Raw genomic sequence first — 23,129 nt, forward strand, 5'->3', positions numbered from 1 at the left:
ACCCACTAATTAAAGTGCTTGTACTTGCTGCTTTGCCCAGAAATAGGATCTCCGTGTCTGTGGTGACATTCCCGCGCAAAATTCAAAATTAGTGACGCTTTTGACGTCAGTCAGCAGCGGTTGGTCTCCCAGGTGGAGCTACTCACGGAACATATGCTGCGTTTCATTGTTATCGGAAATCGGTAACTTCCAACTGCTGAGAGAGTCGACACTGTTCGGTGAGGTAGATGAGGGTCCCAGCCTGCAGTTACATCTACCACCAAAGAGGCCGCTAGAAGCAACGTTCCTCAAATCTTATGGACTGCCACTTTAAATGCATGTCACAAGTTGCCAACACGTTTAACTAAATGGTATGTGTTGTTTTATCCACAGAGTTAATCCCTCTCGAGCCGTCTCTCCTGTTCCATCACACACTCTCGCTCTTTCATCCTTTTCCCCTGCATTATTTCTCCATCCCTTCAGCTCCTCACTTGTCCACATTGTCCTCCCTCCCTCGTTTCTTCTGCCTTTAAACAGTGTTGTCTCCTACCTTCATCTCTATTGTTTTTTTTATTAACATCAAAGATTCCCCCCGGGACACATGCCCAACTTGGAACAGTTGTTACAGCAGACCCTCCTCTTCATCAACTCACCTTGTCAAGATCGTACAGCACTCCCTGGAGAGAAAACACACACACACGCAATCTTAGTTAGTACAGAAGGACTACATGTGCAATATTGTGTGTTTGCACACTGTACGTGCATGTATGTGTGAATCTGTGGTGCTCAGGTTGCTGTTGTTATTATTGTATGTGATGCATTATCATTAAATTTAAAACAGAGCTCAGATCTGAAGTGATCGCAGCTCCAAAAACGTTTGTTCTTGAAGCTTTTTGTGACGTAAAACAACAGCAGCTATACATGGTGGAACTAACTGTGATTTTGGCCTTTTTATACACACACATTTCATGAGGTAGATCTGCAAGTATGGCTCTGCACAGAACTTGAGAAAGTTGTGAGCTAATCTTTTGAAGGATTAACTCGGTTAGGTCCCGCCTGCCTATCCTCTTTTACTCTGAAATATGTCACCGTACAGAAGCTAGATACTCTTGAAATGCAGGATCAGACTTTTAAGTGTGCGGTCCCTCTTTCATATTCACCGTACAAATATGAGAGTTGTATTGCTCTTGTCATCTAACTCTTTATGAGAAAGAGGAAAAGTGTATTGTGGGTGAGGCGAGACTAAAGTGTTGTTTTTAGGGAACGTCATGTAAAGCAGCTTCTCACCAGGCGAGAGTTCCTCTTCATGTCCTTCATCAGAGACATGAGTTTGTCCAATTCTGTCTGATGGACTTCAAGATACTCACTGTGGGACGAAAAAAGGTTCAATACAAGAGATAAAACAATCTCTGTGATTGGATGCTGATCATTTGATGCATTGAAAAGCATCATCATGACTTGACTGGGTGATGTGTGCACACAGCATAGGTTTACTCACTCCAGGCCTTGTTTGAGTGCAGTGTAAACTTCCTCCAGTCGTTTGGGCTGCGGCTCCCTCGAGCTGCTGCCCCCCTTGTGTCCCGACAGGTGGGGCTTCTTTGGCTTGGACTGGGGCTTCTTCTGCACCGCCGAGTTCCCCATGAAAGAGTTACAGCTACACACAAAAACAAACACACACACACACACAAACACATTGGTGAGTGCGATAAAAGGGTCCCTTGTGTGCACAAATTTTCTTAATCGTCTGTTTCCGTGCAAAAACATTTCGACACCCATTTTACAGCATTTTCATAGTAAGAACAGGATAGAAGAAGACCATCTCCTCAACTAAACACCGACTGAGAACTAAAAAGTGCAGATAGAGCAGAGGTTTTCAAAATGTCATGCCTCGAGAGAGGAGAGTTGAAGGGGAGGTGGGTGCAGAGGGCGGGATACGAGGCATGAGCCACAATTTGCATCAAACTTTCTGCTGCCTCTTGGGAGTGATGACATGCATATTTTTGGAGCATAAAAAGAAGACTCACTGCTTGCATGGCAACACTTCCTGTTTACATCCCTTGTAATTATGAAAACTTTGGTTTCACAACTTCAAAGCCAGACAAATAATAATGTAATAACAGGACAAGCTGAGGAGGGGTGGGGGGGGGCTTTAAAGTCCTGGTTCAGACATTACATTTCATATTAAATATTTACAACGGGATTTCCACAGTATTTCAGATAACCGGGCTTGCAGCTTCCTATAATAATGGAACGTTAGATGAGATTTCTGCATTATTACAGCATCCCGAGCATGCCCTTGGGCCGGTCTCAGCATGAATCCATCTCATGTGCCTGATGGGGAGAGCTCGTCGAGTCTGTTCAGATCAAGATTACAAAGTCACACGGGACCGACACATTTAGGCTATACATCATTCTGCACAAGAACCTGTCAGACACGTGCAGCGTAAACTCAGAGGTGAACGTCTTCATCAATCACAGGGACGTGCTACATCACATACGTATTATATGTGCGAACATATGCAAACACGTGCCCCCCCCTCCCCATTCAAAAGCCGCCATTTATCTTCTGCCGGAGTGAACTTACAAACGCACGCTGGAGGCACAATCACACTACCGCCAATCAATGACATTCATTGTTCTTCACTCTTCTTCCCCACATACCAACAGCAACGTGACTGACTGGAGGGGGGGAAGCTGACAAATGTAGTTCGGAGTTAAACAGAGTGCAGTAGGTGTTATGTTTATATAACAGGCAGTGAGACATGCTCCTTTGAACGCTAGTGTATGTGTACGCATCAATACTCATACCGATCTCATTCCGATACCGACTCAAACAGCTGGATCAGGTTTTGTGACAATGTGGTGATCTGGTATCGGATACCATCATTTAAATATAACAATTCAGTACATTTATATCTATGTATTTTAAGTACTTGCTGTGAATTATAGTAAAGAAATCAGAATTCAAATGGTGGATCTCCAGATTCCAAATTAATTCCTTAAAATATAAAACGTCAGGAAACAGTGAAATGTGCCCACTAAAACTTCTCAGAGCGAATGGTGATGTCATCATGTTTCTTGTCTGTCTGACAGCCCAACACCCAAAAATATTCTACTGTATCTACAATGTACTGGAGCATGAAGAAAATTCAATAAAACTGAGAAAAGCATCTGCTTCTCACTTAATATAAAATCAGCAAATCTTTAGCATTTTTGCTTGATAAATCGCAAAAACAATATATAAAATTTTTGATCGAGAACTCCAACTTTTCTCCACTGCACAAAGCACCACACAAGCCTCTCTCACCTCACATCAACCCCCTTTTTAGGTCACGCTCATCTTCCCCACTCACGCTGCACATTTCAGCTTTTAAAACCATTTACACATTTGGCTGACAAATGACATTTCCCCGGCCTTAATGAGAGCGATACCGGATTCCTCTCAGGGATACGGCGGCGACCAATCCCAGCGCTCCGACAACTTGGAACGTCTTGCCGCTTTGCCAGGCAGCGCAGCACAAGCTAAGCTGCGCTGCCACGAATGTAGGCCACCGCTGAATGAGAGCGCCGCGTAGCCTTGGGGTCACGCAAGCTGTAGCGTGGAAGCGTCTCTTGGCAGGGACACACACACACACACACACACACACACACACACACACACAAAAAACGCACATATGCAGAGACGCAAAATCCATACCGACTTGTAATTGTGACAGAAACTGCAAAGTCGGCAGCGCATGCGGAAATGCACACTAAAACATGCACATGGGTACACGCGTGGAGAGTCGTCGCTGAATTACACTCGGAATTTCGGAAGTGAAACCACAGCTCTGCAGCTTTCCAATCTCACTCATTATCAGAATAGTAACTTGTCACTCAGTGTCAAGTCGCCCACACACTCGAGTCATTCCAACCAATTACCCCATCCGCCCTCTGAGCCGAAAGAAGAGACATTTCAAATAGGTTCTCTCAGAAGGACGAGGGGCTGCCGAAGAGGACGAGGCGTCGGCAGCCGAGAGATCGCACAAGATATGTTTCTGTGTAGTGTGAGAGGGCTTTGTCTTGTGATGATTGAGTGAGAGTTGTCAGAGATAAGTCAGAGAGGAAGGAACGCAGATGTTTAGACAAAAACTTTCGCGATCTCAGACTTCTGGCTATGAATGGAACAATCATCAGGAAACGGAGTTGTAGTTATACAATACAGCGCGGATCATCCCTCAAGAATTCAGGTCCTTCACAGGATCTTGAGACTTGCTGTTGCTCGCTGAACGCCACCAGAAAAAAAAAAAAAGTTGTCACTACGATGATTGAGTTAGTAGATTCCTTCTTTTTCTGTGAGTGATGTCTGAATCTAGGTGTGGTCATTAACAGTGATCGATTTCAACCAAACAGCAAATGAAGGTTTTGTTGGACAAATTGTGTCATCTCTTCTGCATGGGAAAAGAAGGCAGATACTTAACAAATGCTGATTTTTAATTACAGAGGTAAAATATTGCTGCCATTTTCTTAAAATCCTGTTTCGAGGCTTCATCATCCTCCTCCTCCTCTCTCATGCGTCGTCTTTTCCATCAACATCTCTCCTACAAAATCACAGATTTGACATTGAATCGCCGGGTGTTCAGTATGCATGTGAGGTGAGGTGAATCTGCTCTTATATACGAGAGTTTCCACATGTCATGTGTCACTTATGTAAAAATGATGTAAGACTTACCTAAAGGACGGCAACTTTGTCTCACTGTCTTTAGCCCTAAAGGTCAGATTAAATGAGAATGCTGATGTTTTACACAATGCTTACAAAACAGCAAATATATCTATAGTACTTCTGCTGTTATGAATCATGAGAATCCCAACTGTATCACTGAGTAATAGAGGGAAGTGTTTCACTTATTTTAAACACTAGAAGCTGTTTAAATATGTGAAAATCGATCAGATTCTAAAGGAGGTTATTTGTTTGTTTTAAAGGGCTATTCCAACCACTTCACATATGGTCTCACAAGGAGTACAACCCCCCTGTACAAACAGTTGACTCATCTTCTGGGGAGGAGCTTTAGAAATCCTGAGAATATAACCCTGATGACATCATCAGGGTTATCTAGAGTTGGGAGAAAGCCGCTTCCCAAACGTGTGCACTATCCTTTTAAGAATACTATAATGATAGAATGATTGAATACCTGACCTACTGTTAAATATTCATTGGATGACCCTCCATTAACGACTTCAATTGTCATTTCAGGGATGAGTAACATCATCTGACCAAGACTTACCGAGAGCGTCGTTCCTGCAGCGTGCTGAACCCGGCGAAGGACTGACTCCGGATTATACCATTGGGCCCTCCCGGGGAGTGGGTGCCGGCCGCCATGATCTCTGGGCCGCGGGACGACACTCCTGGAGTAAGACACCAAAAAAAAAATCCATCACAAACAAATCCTTTGACAATGTTTGAACACAGAATGATGGGGGGTCGAGATCAGGGTCAGTCACTGATACGACAAAAAGCATCCCATGACCTCAATTAGCACCCAAATAATGTCACCATAAAGGTTAATTACATAGCAGGGAGAATTGTGCAACGCGGGACAAAGCAGGCTGTTGGTGATGGCTGCAGTGTGCAATGTGGACGAGCAGCATTCAGATCCTGCACTGACATGTCTCCGCTACAGTGGCCCCATCTTTCACTACCCGACGGCAAACAAAACTCAACTGTTGCTGTTTTCCTTCCTCAGCAGGTGTCAAAAAACATGACTCCCATCACTTTTCATGAAGCAATTATGCATAGTTTCTACCTGAACGACGAGGTCGACCTCTAAAAAAAAGGTGTTTCATCTGACAGTCGTTCAAATGTGGCACAAGCAGAAGTCACTGGAGACCAGCTGTAGCTTTAAAGGCCACTTTTTCTTCTAGAAATCTAATTGGGAATTCTGGGTAAAAACAATCCAGACTGTCTTATGGCCGAGTTATCTAATCAGCTTCTCCTATAGTTGAGACCGTATCCCTGCGTGTATATTTAGCAGCAGCGGCCCGTCGGATTTCAGCTTTTTATAAGATGACGTGGAATGCAACATAGTTCACATAGGAACAAGCTGAAAATAGCCAGAGAGGTCCTTGTATAGCTGTCAGATAATGATGCGGCAGAGAGGAAGCGCCCGGAGGGAAGAAGATAACTGACTCATAGTTTCAGCTGCATGGCATGTAGAGATTTTTGGTGCCGGTGGCAGCAGATTGGCATTTAAACTTAAAAAAAGGGGACTTCAGTGTAAAATGCTGGGAGGCGCCCATCTGCTGCAGTTTGGGGGGCCAAAAACAACCCAATTAAACAAATCAAGTACCAGCCAGACATGACCTGTGAACTTTAACTAGTTTGTTTGTCAAAGTCATTATTAAATCAGTGTTTCCACTATCGGTTACATTCAGTCCCAGCCGGCTGCCAACAGCAACCGCTGGCCTCATGTTACCGTAACTTCAAAGTTATCCAACAATGCGTCACTCAGAGATGAGAACTGACCAACATGTTGATCTCGGTGTTAACTGTGTGACCACTGTAGCGAGGAAGTGTCATTTCTGGTAATCAGTATCACTTCATGACAAAGAGAGTGGCGAACACACAGTTGCCTGGAGGAGAGAGAGAGACAGATGACACTGACAAGCAGAGGAATCCGTCTGTGAAGCCTCAGTATTCAGCTCTCCCGTGTGGCTGCTTCTCTCAACCGTCCCGTAGTCCTACCAGTTAAACCACTTTGGAAAAGTGACATTTTTTTTGTTGATTTGTGTGTGACACACTGTTTGTGGGGCCTTGTGTTTGTATGTGTTTGTTTCCCCCCCACTGATCCATCTTTCTGTTTCCAGAGGACAAACCATCTCTGTGCGGGCCTCGTTTAGTCATACAAATGAATGCATGCGTAGACACACTCCACCTTCATCCATCCCGGCGCTACAAGCGGCTGAGCCATCCGATATCCCCCTCCTTTGGTCTGTGGGACGGGCAGATAGCGACACAAAGACCCGGCACGGGGCCCGAGGAAAGACTAGAGCCTTGTTTTGCGGCGGGGGGGACAATAGGCTGGTGAGACTGATACGGTTCAGGCTATTAATAGCAGCTAGCTCACTTTAACACAGAACGCCGACGGCTGTAACTCTGTAAACGAACCATCAGGACTGATGGCTGGATGGATGTTTTGGCTGGGAATGGCAATGTCTGTTTTGATTGGTAGGATGTGGACAAAAATACATCTGGTTTGGTTCTACGGGTGGTTTATCTATGAGCAAATGTGTAATATGCTTAGGAATTTATTTGAAATTGTAGGTTAACTACAGCTAGTGCAATGCAATATGGTTGAAATGAATATTGACCCCAGTTGGGAGCAGAAAGACTTCACAGGACTGCAGCAATTTTTAGTCCATTTTGAGCTTTGGATACTCAACAGCACAGTTTTTCTCCCTAACCACATTTGTCTCTCTGACTTTCTGACTCACTCTCCTAAAAGAAGAGCAGTGGGTGCAAATGGTGCATTTTGTTACCTAATGCTCTCTGGGCAATAACAGCACTGTCTGGACACTGTTCCCTGCACTTCAGCCGTTTTCCGAAGATGTCCCACAGTTTTAGCCCAGAGAAACTAAAAAAACTACACATAATGATACCAGATGGTGTAAGCCATTTAGTTTCAAGTCCCTTCACTACCTTTCTATTCCCAAATGGTACAAAAAAGGTAGTTCTGCCCATGATGAGGACTTGGGGGAATAAGAGTCTAACTTACTGTCAACAGTGAAATCTAATGCGGACTGAGACTGTATGAAAGTGTGTCCTACATTCAGATACCGGCTGTTTACAGCTACTCAAATATGAGGATGTGCTGCTTTTCTTTGTCATAAATTAAAGTCATATTTGGGTCTCATTTAGTCCGAAAAAACAAGACTTCGGAAGACATGATGAATACTGGAAACATTGCATTATTGGTTTATTTGCCATATACTCAAAGTTATTGCAAACGTAGCCTGTTTTTATTCTCTTGATGTGTTTTTGCAGCAGACACTTTGGCAAGAGTGGTGTGCCGAATGTTCCCACTCATGTCCGGGCTTCTAGATTTTCCCCAAAACCTTTCCCAGCCTCAGCAAGCCCCTTCAAAAACAAACTCCACAGAGTTGAGTTCAGTCACTGAATCCTAAAAACCTTTCCTCTGCACCTCTTAGTGTCACCGCTCATCTCGTCTAAAGACCCGTTGAGAGGGAGAACAACAATGCCAACTCTCGCAGTGCGTTCTGGTTTGGTGCCAGCCGCTACCCGCGTTGAATGCGGCCGCCATTCAGCCCATTCACGGGGCTTTCTTCTCTGGCGCTCACACACGGACAGCCTTAAATGCCCTCGACGAAGTGTGAGAATGCATTTCTTTGTTGAATATGTGAACATTAGATTGATCAGTATGCTGAGCTGCAGCTTGGCAGGACTGGACCAATGATACACATGGGAGGGGGGGCTGATGGGACTATTAATGCACATGGACTGTGGAGAGATAAGAGCACAATAAGATTACACCAAGTGTCCTGCTCTCTCACATGACTGGTGTGGGTGCCGAGCCAACGCTACTGCTCATGAGTTCACCTCTTAGCAAGTCTACTGCTGCCAGACGACTATTTTATTGCATTTTATTAAGTGTGACGATGTTCAATGAGTTTGTTTTTTTGAATGGATGCAGCCCAGAAGGAATCTACGACGGAAGATGATGTCTAATGTTTTTATTATACGTTATTTCTTCTGCAGACATTGTGAACAGATCTGAAGGAAATCTTTTGATTTCAGAGAAAGTTCTGTGATTACTGAACAGTAATACAATAAAATTAAATCAAAATAACATTTAGGGGACCTGAACTCGGATTAACTACAATTCCTGTTTGCATGGATTTTCATGAAGGACGTTTAGTTATGCCTTAAGTCAATTACTCATAGCCACATATTCAAACATCTACCAAAGAAACGCATAAAATGACAATCTTTTCACTCTTTTAAATCCTCCATTCACGTTTTGGTGACTCAGACACTTGAATGGATTCTCCCAAAAATCTCTTGAACCAAGGTCACCTCCTCTTTTCTCCTCTTTTGTGACTCACTATATTATTCCTTTTATCTCATTTCTTCAGCCCACTCTCTCTACTCCTCACTCTTGTTGTCACTCGTTCATACAAATGTATATTAACTGTAAAAGTACACTTTCGGTGAAGTAACTTTTCTCCTTAATGAAGTTTGTAGCCGTCACAAGAGTGGAGACAGAGATGAGGAAGAGGTGAGTGAACTATTTCTAGTAGACACGTAAACTGCTGTATCACTTAATTCATCACACTAACACTAATTCCCATTGTGCACATTGTGCCCACCTCAATCTTCTCTTTTAAACAGGAGTCACCCACAAAAACAAACACTTTACTCTAATAATTCCCCGAGTGTGTGTGTGTGTCATGAGAATTTATGTTTAACTCCCCCCACCCCCCCAAAAAAAACAGAGTCAGCTCACAGCGGAGGAGCCTAATTTTTAATGCCTGTATAAATTAGCTTCACCATGGCAACAGCGGACAAAATGGGATGAAGTGGGTTATGTAAAACAATGGTTATGAGAGCCAACTGCCAAGAAGTAGGACACACGCCCTCGTGTTACAGGGCCGAGGCTTTTAAAGCACCGATCCTTAAGTTGGAAAAAATAAATAAATATATATATATATATTTAGATTGTTTATAGATGCTGCGTTAAATGTCATCTAAAACTGCCTCATTCCTTTTAATCGTGTCTTTGTATTTAAGGTGGCAGGAAATGCAGATAAAAATAGGAATGAAAGAATAAAGCAGCCAGGGGATGAGGAGAGATTTGACAGGAGAAAAGTGTATAAACAGAGGCGACCGTCTGATTACAAGAAACAATCAGGACAACGGGACGAATGCAGTTGTGACGATCAACATTACTGGAAATGGACGGACGTGTCCCAACACAGCCTGCAGGCTGCCAGCGCGTGCCTGAAAGCAGCTCAGGTTTTCCCCCGATGCGTCCGTGTCTGCGTGAACTGGTTCAATGAGGAGGGTAACTGCTGGTGCGGCTTCAAACTGGGCTAAAACTGGCTGCAGGCTGCCGTCCCCGAGCCAAAACATACCACATTGTTTCTTTCCGTCTTCTGCTTTTCCTGTAATCCGGTTCAAAACTGGAAACGAGAGATGAAACCTGAAAGAGCTCTGATTTGTTTGACACAAGCGCATGGCTTGGTGTGGGCCTCTCAAGTGTCTCAAACAGAGTCAAAAAGAAGGTACGGCTTCACGTTGCTCAGTAGACGCACACGTATCTTCAAATACTCCCTTGGAAAAGATTTTAAGACTCGGAATAACACACCATGACATCTCAACTCTTTACAGATTACAGACGTCTACATAATTCCATGCGTGCACAAGATTAATTTGGATATGAAAGGCAGCATGTTTTAATCCCACTTTCATCACGTGTCCCATTAACCCGTTGACCATGTTGGGAAGAACATGAAAATCCAAAAAGTTCCCTGCAGGTAAAGTGGGCGGCGTTGACATATCTGCCTGCAGAACACATACAGGCGCATAATCACTGCATAATTATGTTTGTGTGACACCAGAGCGGTGCACATGCAAATGTGATACAGTCCTGCAGCCAGAATGATCGTGATGTTGCTTCTTAACCCGACGACAAGAGTTGGCCATTTCCAGCTACTTTTAAAAAGGCAAAAAGACTCCAAGGAGAGCCTGCTTGTTCCTCCTGAGGAAGGAGTGCTTGTTCATCTTCACTAAAGTGCTAAAAAGGACAAGAAATGAAAAGAAAAAGGGATGACAGTGTGGAGAAACATGCCAAAATGCCATGGTGACGATGAAACACCTTTAATAATTAGGATCTTTCATAGAATATTCTGTCAAGTTGACTGCTGGAAAAAGACAGACGGAGAACAGAGATGTTCCCATACATATACCAGTGACTGATTACATTAGAATGCATCATGATAACGATATTACCTACTTTAACTCTGTACTCATTTTTACTTAATGGACCTTGAACGTCCATCATAATGCAAATCAGTGGCCCACTGGCTAACGTTAACTAGCTCTACTGCCGATTTCAACGCGGATGTCTACACTGTAGTGTTAAATGAGTTGGTAAATGATAGAACAGGATGTCGGATGTGCAGATTCACTCACCATTACCCAATCCAGTATTTTAGTCTGTAACGGAGACATTTTCAATAGAAGCAGTAGTGCTCGGAAATGCTGTCTCCGTTGCATCAGCCACCATTACGGTTTTATTTTCTCAGCCGCAACCAGCAGCTGTTCATTGATAAAGCTTTACAAATCCACTGTATAATACCTGCTCAGCAACAAACAGCACACGGAGAGTTAGTGAGCACAATTGAGCCTTTAGCAGCGAAAAGAGCCAGATATTTCCATCAATAGATAGTCGAGACCAAAAGAGTTCATCAGGTGGACACAAAATATGAATTATTATATTGCTCTGCATCTCTTCACTTTCACATCTTAGCCATTTCCTCTTCAAAAAGGTAATATGTCAAAGGCTGTCTTTACAGCTCGTTTTTGGTGCCCCCAGGTGGCCAAAAAAATGTTATTGCAACTTTTGACGTCGCTCACAAAAACAAGTATATATTACGTGTCAAACCCAGAAAACTACCTCCTCACGTGTGTGTGGCTAGTTGACGCCTCCGGTTACCATCAAAACATGCATTTCCACACATACACAGAATGATGTTGTAAACACCTTGATCTTTGACCCTGTAAATTGAGGCCTCCTAGCTCCAGTCACCTGCAGGATGATGGATAACATTTTTACACTCTGACTAAGAGCCCTAAGGATGGAGAGACACCAGGTTGCCAGGTTTTTCATTCGAGCCACGCTGATGAGACACACAAAAGAAACAATGAGCAGTACAGATGTGTCAACAGCTCCTGTGTGACGCAGCGAAAATACCTCAGGTACAAAAAAAGAATCAATAGCTTGGTTAATAGTCGTCTCTCTACCCATGTGCACAATGCCTCTTTGTAGCAGTCATTTTGAATGGCAACAATGGTGGAAAATTCCTGCAGGAGCGCAAACATTCGACAAAAATCGACTGACATACGCTGAAGACGACAGTAACCGATGACTGTCAAACAAGTGTAAAACAATGTGTATCTGATTCGTGATTCGGATCTGCTCCATGTAAGAGTTTAATGAAAATCTGTTTTTTTTTTCCATATCCCCTGAGAAATAAAGCAAACCAACTAAACTGAAAATATAACCTTTTTGAATTAGATTCCACTGGACTGGAGACAGGGGGAAACAGTTAGCCCGGCCCTGTCATAAAGTAACAAAATCGACCCATCGGCTCTAAAGTGCACTAAGTTTACTATGTTTATCCTTTGTTTAAGCTCCGTTTCCAGTACTCATAGCAAGCTACTGACAGAATGGTATTATTCTTCTCATCCAACTCTTACTGAGTTAGTGAAATGAACATATTTCTCTAAATGACAGTTTGAAATAATTTGTTTTTGTTGATTTATGCCTCACCCAGCATATGAGGACCTCATCTAGGCAAAACCAATCAGGCTGCTGAAATCCTGACCCAATTAATCATAATCTCCTGATTCTCAGACAAACCCAATCACCACAACATTAGAGAGAATATTAGAATCAGCTGATGGGCAACCCAGTCATCTGATTTGGTTCATTAGCAGACAGATTGGGATCTGTAACGGAGGGGACATGACTGTTGTGTGACTGCCAAAGTGTGGAAATTGAACAGAGTCTGTGAGAGAGAGAGAGAGAGAGAGAGAGAGAGAGAGAGAGAGAGAGAGACCCGTGCCACCTCCATCACATGAAAGTCGAAACAGGTCAGAAATGTTGCCAACAAGCTGCAGAAATACACACATGCAAGCACTGAATCCGATATCATATTTTCAGATTGGGTTTAAGAGGGCGGAAAGATAATTTAGGCCACGGTTGGAATTATGTGTCACCTTAATTAGTACACGTACATATTACTCTTTATTATCCTTCTTTTAAGTCATCATGTTTAACAAGAACCAAGGCTTGTTTCAGACCACCTCTATGACATTTCCCCAGCGTTACAGTGTGTGTGTGTGTGTGTGTGTGTGTGTGTGTGTGTGTGTGTGTGTGTGTGTGTGTGTGTGTGTGTGTGTGCAGTACACGTACATTTCATATGGTCACCAGTGTCCTTGCTGAAAAAGGAATTAAGGCCAGGATATGTCGTGGCATTTAAATGTACAGATGATCAGATTAACTGAGGCGTGTCTGGACCGAAGCGACAATCAAGGCAGCTGCTGCTGACATTTCAGCTGCGGAGAGCAGCGTGTAAGAACTGTAAGCCATACCAGTAAATGCACGATCCAGATTAATGTACTCAAAGATCCTTATTTTTGACATCCAATACATGATTAGATAGTAAAATAGCAGCAGCTGAGGGACAGGAGCTTAAAAACACAAGCACACAATGTGTCTGTTGCTGACTTGAGTGTCGGCACACTGGCAACAAAGTCATTAAGTGCTGCAGCCGAATAAAGTACGGTAGTCCCATGACGACATCACCGCCAGCAACTCTGATACCAACCTGCACATCCACCAGCCTGATCCACGCAGAATCAATGCTGCCTAGTGGTGATACTCAACACACAATAAAGTCAAAATAAAACACATCAAACAGCAGCATCACATCTGTTTGAGGCTAAAGTCTTCATCAATCCAGCATGATGTTCATTTAGAGTAAAATAGACCATAAAGTAGCGTATGCTTTAGGGTATAGCTACCATGTGATTGACAGGTTCCTACGACGACCTCGCTATCAGTTCAACACTTCCACCACATTCCAAACATGGTCACTTCCTTTCACTGATTGCAAAATTCCAAGATATCATCAGTCAAAATGACAAACTTGAGGTTTCAAAACCAATGGATGATGTCACAATGACTACCGGTACATCCACTTCTCACATAGAGTTTATGATTCAGCCTCACCCTTTTTTCTTTTAAACTGTCCATGGTTAGTTTGACAATGTTATCAAATGTCCTCTTTGGCCAAATTGATGTCACACTGACTAAGTAGAACATGAGGTCTGAGGGTCAGCATCCCCCTGCATTCGGGCCAGCATGAGAACCAGTTCCCCTCTTGCTCTTCTTTGATTAGTCCATTGCGACTGACTGAAAGTGACCACCTATGCTGCAGCACTGGAATGCACTTAACACAACAGGATTGCACTGGTCATTTCAGCCCCATTTGTTATTTTTAGCACAAAAAGAAAGACAACATTCTTTTCACTGATAGCTGATCCTGTGATAACACAAGCTCCGAGTGTTCTGCAGCTATGTGTGAATTAGCCGACCCTGGGAAACCTGCCAGCTATCGTCACGATTCATAATAGGAAGGAGGCAGGACGGTGAGGTGAGGTCTCGGGCTTCAGGACACAGCTGTAATCGGCAATCCTTCTGCAACCTTTACTAAGCCATCGTCATGTTTACAACAGAGGAGCAAATAACTGAGCGGCTGAGCAAAAATAAAACCACACTTCCACATGTTCCTGAAATGAGCTCTCCCTGGCAGAGATAATACACTAATAAATGTTCCACTTCTCCCTAAACGGTGCTCAGTTAAAACTAACTGTGGAGGTTATTACGCTGTAAGATGTAAAGACGCAGCAGGGGGCGCCGGGCACTGAGGTGCATTTTGCTCCGCAAGCACGAAATTGAACAGATTATACATCAAAAGTTGCACAAAGACAGTACAGTCATTACCCAAAAGTTCAAATCATTTGTGTAAATCATTTTGATTAGAGAAGTAGGCAGAGTTCTATATTACTGCCACTCTATTCCACTTTATTCTGTTTGTCATGTTATTATGTGCAGTGTAAGGACGAGACTGAGCCAGGAAGATGAGAGCGAGTGCAGGACGTGCAGAAAAGGTCAAGAGACACTGAAAAACACAGAGTGTGCTGTAACCTATAGCAGAAGTGCTTACCAGGGACGTGCAGCTGCATCACCTAAAGTGTGATTTATCATTGCAGATCATAATAATCACACAAAAAAAACGTTTTTTGAAGGCTGAACTTTGGTTTGACCTTTTCCTTTACAACACAGGTAATCTTCCGGTGTTATCTGACATTTAGGGCTGCAGTTAATTATTATTTTCGGTTACAAACACTAAAAGAACCAAATGGTTAAAAAAAACCTGAAGACATTCAGAAATGGTCAGAGAGAGAAACGCTCTTAATATATGCAATAGAGAAGCTCGATCCCACAGATGTTTTGCAATAAAAGGGGTCAATAGATTTAGTACCATCCATAATGTTGGGGGACTAGAGAGTGAAGATTAAAAAAAACAAGGGTCCATATTGAAGCAGCAGAGGCACTTTATCCTTTTAGTAAATCTCTAGCACAATCCCTATTGGATGTCCGGGGATTTCTAAAAGCGAAGTTGTTGCTGGAAAACAGCAGGAACGGCTGCTTACACATGTTTATCTACATGTGTGGTGATGTACGGGGGAACCACGCGGGAATAACGCGCTGTTATTGGCGGAAGATGCGGGGAGAGAAACAGGGAGGGAAGAGGAAGATTCTGGAGGAAAAAACCTGCAAGGCACGTCATGATGGTACCCAAAACGTAATGGCCACACCAGGCAGCAGCATCCTTTAAGGACATTGTTGCAGGAGAAGGAGCACAGTTCAAAGAGAGAACATCATCATGGCAACAATGTCCCTTTGTCTCCTCCTCAAGTCATCACACAGCTGTGTGTCACAGAGGCAGCTGGGTAACAGGAACACACACTTCCCGGTGCCTCCCTGAGCTCAACGTTGTGACGGAAGTAACCAGACAAAATGTGCAAAAAAAGTCTTGCTGTAAGTCATCCCTCTGTATTCTGGGTCAAAAACAAAATGTTCACAAACAGTGAGGACGAACAGCAAGAGACAACAGAGATAACAACCAAACAGGAGGCTGCGGTTGACAAAGCCGCAACGGTTGTTGCCGAGAGATCCGTCACAACGTTGACAGCGAACTTAATGTGAGTAACTATGAAGCAAACTGTACGGACAGCTGGCACTGGATGTGTCACGCAGCCATATTGTGTCTGCATGTTGTTCTCATGCTGGCAAACAAAGAAGCAGATCATCAAATCACAGTGACACACAGACACCGAGCAAAAGTGTCTCTTCCAGCTGCTGAACGCTGCAGAGGGAGCGCACCAAATACCAAAAAACAGACGGATTATCGGCTTAAGACCCTAAAACGCTTACTGCAATCATAACACGGCTACAACTCCCAGCTGCTCCGGCCAGAGGTGTGTGTGTGTGTGTGTGTGTGTGTGTGTGTCAGATATCATGTGGCGCACATGACGTCAATGCCATGTGGTGCATATGTGTACCCTCCTAGCATGGTCACACAATTGGAGGAGGGGATTCAACACACACACAAACACACCAAGCTGACCTGCTCTCAGAGACAGCAGGGGAGAGGGGTGAGGACGGGTTCAAACCATAAATTCTCTGTCTGTATCCTGGAGGAGAGTAGAAGAAGGGGGTGGGCAGACGGGAAGGGACTGTAAGACGTCGAGGAGGATGGAGGGAGGGGGAAAAATAAAAATAATGAATGACGGAAGATCCAAAAAGGTGACTGATGCCCCCCACCCCGCCCCCACTCTCCCTCTCACTCACACAGCCGGGCACTCATTAGTCCATTAGCAGCACATAATTGTTCCGGTTATCATTTTTCATACATCACTGCCTCTTGCTCATGCGGTCAGCAGAGTAACCCGTCTCTGAATAATGAGAGCACCGCCTGCAGAAGAAGAAGAGGGCCCGTGAGGACAGCCGAGCAGACGCGAGATTAACTTTTGCGCTCGTTCATTTCATCTCCCACCTATAAAAACAAGATAAGAGCCGGCTCTGTAGGCTGCTGAAGCTGAATGGTTGGCATGGCAACACGCTGACAATGACAACGCTAGCATGTTGACGTTTAGGTAAAATAATATGTTAGCGTTAGAATGTTATTCTTTGCTAATTAACATGAAAGGTTTTGGCGTTTGATGAGGGTCCATGAATGTCTGTAGAGCCAAAATATTTTCCCTCTACTCCCACCTCTCCTCCCTCCCCCAGAGATATCTCCTCCCTCCTCCACTCCTCATTCCTCCCAGCTAGTCGTCTCCCCTGTCCCAGTCGACCCTCCACTCCCTGTCCCTGCCCCTCCCTCAACATACCACGTCACCCCAGTGTAACAACCTCAGCCCACCCATTTGACACCAGAAACACACATAGAATTACCCCCCCAACCACCACTGTGGAGGCTGTGATTGTAGAGTAAGACATGTCAGGACAGGCGAGCAAGGCCAGACCGCCATCCTGAGACCAGATAACCTCTGAGTCACAGCAGATACGACGGCCCCTTTATCAGACTGTGGTGTGGCTGAACCACAATCTAAATGGACGTTTGTCACAAACTGATGAATCACTTTGTGACAAACAGACTTGTAATTCTAAAATAATACCAGTTAGTATGCACTGTGACAGACGCATTAAAAAACAAGTATATCTATGAACAGAGTGACCCAATCTCGAGCTAAATTTGGATGTCGAGATCAAAGAAACTCAGCAGGAGAATTGACATCATTGTGTAAGTCATTTCTATTAATTTAACTGAAATCATTTCTCTCCCCCATCCCAGCACTTCAACATCCAGCAGCACACGCCTTATGAAATAACTATCAGCTGTGCAAACTTTTAGGAGACACTCCTCCTGTAAGAATGCAAGGCCTACGTTTCCCCCTGAAATAAAAACACACTCTTCCCAACAGATGGAAAGACATATGTATATAAATGAAACACATGCTGCAGCCACCCACACACCCACACACGCATGCACACAGAGGTAGGCAATATTCTCAAGATGTGCAAGTTCTTTAGGAAAGTAAAGGTCAAGTACTCCGTGTGTCATTTTAAAGCACCAAAGTCTTCATCGCGGCTGTTAGCACCTCCAGATCAGATCTCTCCTCCTCTTGATTTTTGATTTACGGAGCTTTCGTTATTTGACTTTCTGAGACTGCGTTCTCCAAAATCGTTAGGATTTAGCATCTAAATACTTTGAACATCTGTATAAAATTTGGAACCCATCCAGCTCGTCAATATTGTTGCCATGATATTGATCTGCTATATGATGTTTGGATTTATTCTGGTGATTTACATGCACCTTAATGGATATATCGAATTAAACTTGATGAGTCAATTTATCTTATCGTTAGGATTAGAGGGGAAACAATTGTGTTTTTTTTTAAGTTCCAGCATCAAACTTGAAGATTGTCTTCTTCTCTTTGTCTCATATAATCTTTGGGGTTCGGACAAAACAAGATATTTGAAGATTTCACCTCAGTCTCACATTTTTCATTACTTTCTGATATTTTATGGATAATTAATCGAGAAAGTAATTGGCAGATTTCGGCAGATACATTCAGGTGATGGTGACATTGAGTTCACTTCAACATTTGTGTTATGCCAGTTTGGGGGAACCCCCCCCCCTCCTCCCGTCTAATTTCCTCCAGACCGCACAGTCATAATTCCTTTAATGAGAGTTTGCAAAGAAAAAGGAGGAAATGAGTGCATGTGTGCGTTTGTCCCGACATGAGTGGAGAGAGAGAACGTGAGAAAGAGAGAGAGAGAACAGAAAAGGAGGAGGGAGAAGAAAGGAGGACTGAAGGAGCAGCAGATGCGAGGAATAAAAAGCCGGCTGGGGTAAAGTAGAGAGAAGGTGAGCGGAGTCTGGCAACAGACGGCAGTCTTGCATCCCCGCAGCCCGTCTCGGCTTGGCACAAACATGCTTCCCCCCCTCGTCTCCAGCCTCTTCCAAACTGCTTAGCCGTGGCCCAAACAGGCTGGCAGGGAAGCAAAGCACTTCCACTTAACCATATCAAAGTCAGCCCTGCACTGAAAGAGCATTTAGCCCTGAAAAAAAAAATTGGCTTTTTTTTTTTTTTTGAGAAGCCAGGGAAAAGCCCCGCTTGCAAGCTGCATGCTCATTTGGCCAGAAGAATCTCTTGTTGTTTTGTTTTTAAGTGTATTGAAACTGACTGAATTGAGGACATGTGATAGCTTGACAAATTGTTGCTTTTGATCAAGTTGGAGGACATGCAGCTGAAAAGATAACCGCAGCCCAGTTGGCAGGCGATTAAAAAGCAGGGGGGAGTTTAAAATATTAAGGAATTTACACTCGTCTCTAGGTAGGCAGGGTGTTTGTTTTTTTAAAGTTATTTGCAGACCATCTGGCAGGTGGACAAGCTTCTAACAACTGGAGATATCTCCTGGTAGAACAGTCAAGGACAGAGAGATTTTCTTCAGTACTGTCGCTCTGGTTCATCTGGCCAATTCACCGTGGGTGGTATCACTGTACAATACATGACAAAAAAAGACTGATGCCCTTTGAACTCCATCCACAAACCTGCGGGGGCATTTTTTTAAAAACCACGGACCTCATTCACTCATGTTTCACATGCGCATCACAGGTGTTTAAACTTGTTTCACGTGTCTCCAGGAAACACAAAGCCAGTTCAGGACCAGAAACTACTCACAACACATCATCTCAAAAGGAGTGACAGATACCATGGAAAATACACAATTTAAATGCAGATCTGTGAAAGGAGACTAGATAATAGATTATGGATGTCCAAATATGGCACACGTTTGTTTTTAAGTGTTCTATTGGCTCCATTATTTGCCCACTTATCAATTATATCCACATTGCTGGTGACTATTATCCAAAATCTCAATGTTTAAAATATCGATATTGAGGTATTTCGGCCAAAAATATCATGATATTTGATTTTCTCCATATTGTCCAGCCACAAATTCAGAAAATAATCCCAAAACCACCACCACCAAACGATTTGTGTCAAGAAAACTTGACTTAAAAAAGAAAATATCGGTGGTTTATGTGAGTTAATATGCTCCAGTGGTGAACTGAGTTCACGCCTCGCTGTGATCCACTAACCCACTGCCCCGGAGAACAAGCTTCCCCCCCACCACCACCACCACCACCACAGTGGAGAGAACGCAGTTGTTTTATGAATGAGCGCCACACCAAACACCTTGCGTTCCTCTGCGTTTCAGCTCTGCAGAAGTTGCACCGGTCGATGCTTCGACTCACCTCTGCAAAACTTCACTCGTGGCTCCTCAGTGGCGTCTGCGGCCGTCTACCTGCGCCTCTCCATCCATGCGTAAATACAAAGGGAAAGTGCGGTGTCGCTTTGAACGCAGATGTTTCGGTGCTTGTTCGCCGTGCAGATTAAAGAAAATAATCTCCCCACAACGAATGAAACCAGCCGCCCGGATGAGCGATCGACGGTCGGCGTCTGTTTCCCCGCGGAGACTCGGTGCAGCGGCCGTCCACAGCAAACACTGGAGCCGCTCTCACACATTCCAGTTTGTGTTTGCTGCGCTCCGCCTGAACCACTGCGAGCCAATCAGAGGCGGAGGGTGTCACGAGGAGGGGCGGGGTCAGGCTGCTACGTGCCCCGACGCTCCCGTGTGTGTGTGTGTGTGTGCGTGTGTGTGTGATGGGGTTGCTCGTGCACGCGCCCTAGAAGCATGAATAAAGCTTGGAGTATGCCTGTCTGATTCTCTTTGTCTGTCTGTCTGTCTGTCTGTCTGGTAAAATCAAATCAGAGGAGCTTTATTGGTATAAATGTTGGCGTAGCGACACTGCACATTATACCATAGGTCACACTACATAGGCAATTAACAGATAAACTAACATAAAAAAATAAAATATAAATAAAAGCGCTATATAAAACATCAGTAACAGCAGAAACACGTTAAAGCTTCCAGTCTGCTGTGTGGTTAGTCATACATCAAAGATTTTTTTTTATATTTTAGTTTTTTACCTAACATTAATCCGTCTTACAGTTGTAGCAGTGTGTAAATAAATATAATTTGTGCAGGTGTCTGTGAGTGGCGTGAAAAGCTAATACAAAACTTATAGGCCCTTGAGGATCTTTTAAACTGTGTAACTAACAGCTAAGAGTTCGGGGAACTCAAATCCCAATATTTTGGGTCAAAATTATGAAGGACGTGACCTCTGGGCAGCTCTGCACACACAAACAGTACATTGTAGTCGGTGTTGTATTGCTAGAGGCATTAGCTCTCTCTCTCTCTCTCTCTCTCTCTCTCTCTCTCTCTCTCTCTCTGCACAGCAGCCTGGCCTGCAGGGTGAATCTGCCTGAGCACCAGATTTAACCAGCTGTCACCTTATGAACTGTCTTGAACATTTCTCTTTGACCTTGTTCTGGAGAGCAGAGAGAGAGAGAGAGAGAGAGAGAGAGAGAGAGGGTTTAAATCCAGCTTTCATGTTAACTTGGACATTAAACCAAACTTTACAGTACAGTACAACCTGCCTCTTTCTGCAGCGTTTTACCGTTGCATGAAACTCTTCGTAAACGTATTGACAGATTGCGAAAATGATGGTGTGATTATCTGTGATTATGCAGTTTAACAACAAGGGCTTTTTTTCAAAAATCTGTTCGCCTAAGGTGGGTTTATAAAGATTGCTTTCCCGAGGATAAATTCAATTACACGAAGGGAACAATGAAAAACACCAACGCCTCGTTCTTAAGGAGCTACAAACAGCGTGAAACCCCACCGGTGCTGCTATTCGAGGGCCGAGGGGAAAACACATTTCTGTGGAACAACGTGGTTTTATGTAGAGTGACTTGTCTTGAGGTGCTTCTGCCAGCGTAGCTGCCCTCCATAAGTGGATATGCTGTTCCGCTGAGTCCATACAAATCCAATTCAGCTCGCCCTTCCATGAAGCAAAGGGAGCAGAAAATGGCTTGTCCCTTTCAATCCATCAGTTTGGTATTAGTAAAGGAGGAAGGGATTTCATAATCGTTGGTGTGATTCATCTTAAAGGGAAGGTCCAGGAATTATTCACCTGTGGTCCTTAACGTGAGGACAGATTTTTAAATTTTCAGGAAAATCATCCTTGTTGACAAAATACTGATAACCTTTAAAAAAATAATCCATGAGAATGCTTTCCTCACTGTAACGTTGCCATTAAGGCCTGTTATGAAATAACAGTGAAATGTGCTCGGTAACGGGACTCTGGTGAAGCTGGATGGGCCGCAACGACCCAGATGAGGAAATTAAGAAAAGCTGGCAAAGAAAGTAAAAGCTTTATGGCTCCAAGACTTTCATTGTGAGCTACTGTATCAGTGCTGGAATAATGAGTCAAGAACAAGCTCCATACTGAGGTTACATGAGGCCAAACGAGGTAGACCGACATGTAGTTGACTTTAATTTGTATGAATGAAAAACACGCCAAAACAACAAGGCGCCCCCATTTCCTCTCAGCCGTTTAAAGGAAAAGTTTGACATTTTCTGAAACACGCTTAATAGATTTTTTTTTGCTGAAAGTTAGATTAGGAGATTGAGACTATTTCTTAAACAGACACAATCTCTTCCACAGTCCCCAGTGGTTGCCTGGCAACGTCACATGGAAGACAAAATTCCAGGAAGTCACAGTACAATCCTGCACTTAAACCCCGGTAAAACCACAGGATGGTTTTACACTTCAATTTTGTACACATTTATCCTTTATTCAACCAGGGACTCCAATGTGAAGACACAACATCTGTACTGCTACGTGAAGAGGACCTGATCTGCATGCAATAGTTCATTCCAAGGTAACAGCATCATTTAATTTAGCTTATTTTCAAGTGATTATACACCAAAGAAAACATACTTCTAAATATTATATTCCATTTCTGCCAATATATATCACTCAATGCATGTCTATAGAGGGCTTTTTCCTTCCTTTAAAGCTAAAGAAGTAGCAGCAGTTACACTTGTTCTACTGTCAGTGAGCCCCCCAACCCCCTCAACCGACCCGTCCCTTTCTGTCCCAGGTCCGCTCTAACTGCGAATCTGATTGGTCCGCAGTGAAACGTTCTTTGGGGACTCATACTTTAATTGTAATGTTAAACATCACCGTCCGAAACATGCAAAACCACACTCAGACTGCATTCCACTGTACATCTGACTAAGAATGCTGGGTAGAACACATTCAGGGAACTCTGTAGGGTTTCCATAAACCCCTCACACACACACACACACACACACACACAC

At 43.7% G+C, this 23,129-nt stretch overlaps 1 protein-coding gene across 3 annotated transcripts in view; it reads right to left on the bottom strand.

Annotated features, from left to right (window-relative positions):
- Positions 1-23,129, bottom strand: part of ripor2 (RHO family interacting cell polarization regulator 2) — a 48,199-nt gene that overhangs the window by 16,660 nt on the left and 8,410 nt on the right. For all 3 annotated transcript variants that reach the window (XM_084031537.1, XM_084031538.1, XM_084031539.1), the window contains exons 2-5: positions 5,244-5,364; positions 1,478-1,633; positions 1,267-1,345; positions 633-656 (exon numbers count right to left, since the gene is read on the bottom strand). In XM_084031537.1, coding sequence (XP_083887663.1) covers positions 633-656; positions 1,267-1,345; positions 1,478-1,633; positions 5,244-5,364 — 380 coding nt within the window. The remainder of the gene's footprint in view (positions 1-632; positions 657-1,266; positions 1,346-1,477; positions 1,634-5,243; positions 5,365-23,129) is intronic.

Source organism: Eutrigla gurnardus, assembly GCF_963514095.1.
Source record: "Eutrigla gurnardus genome assembly, chromosome: 17".
Lineage (NCBI taxonomy): Eukaryota > Metazoa > Chordata > Actinopteri > Perciformes > Triglidae > Eutrigla > Eutrigla gurnardus.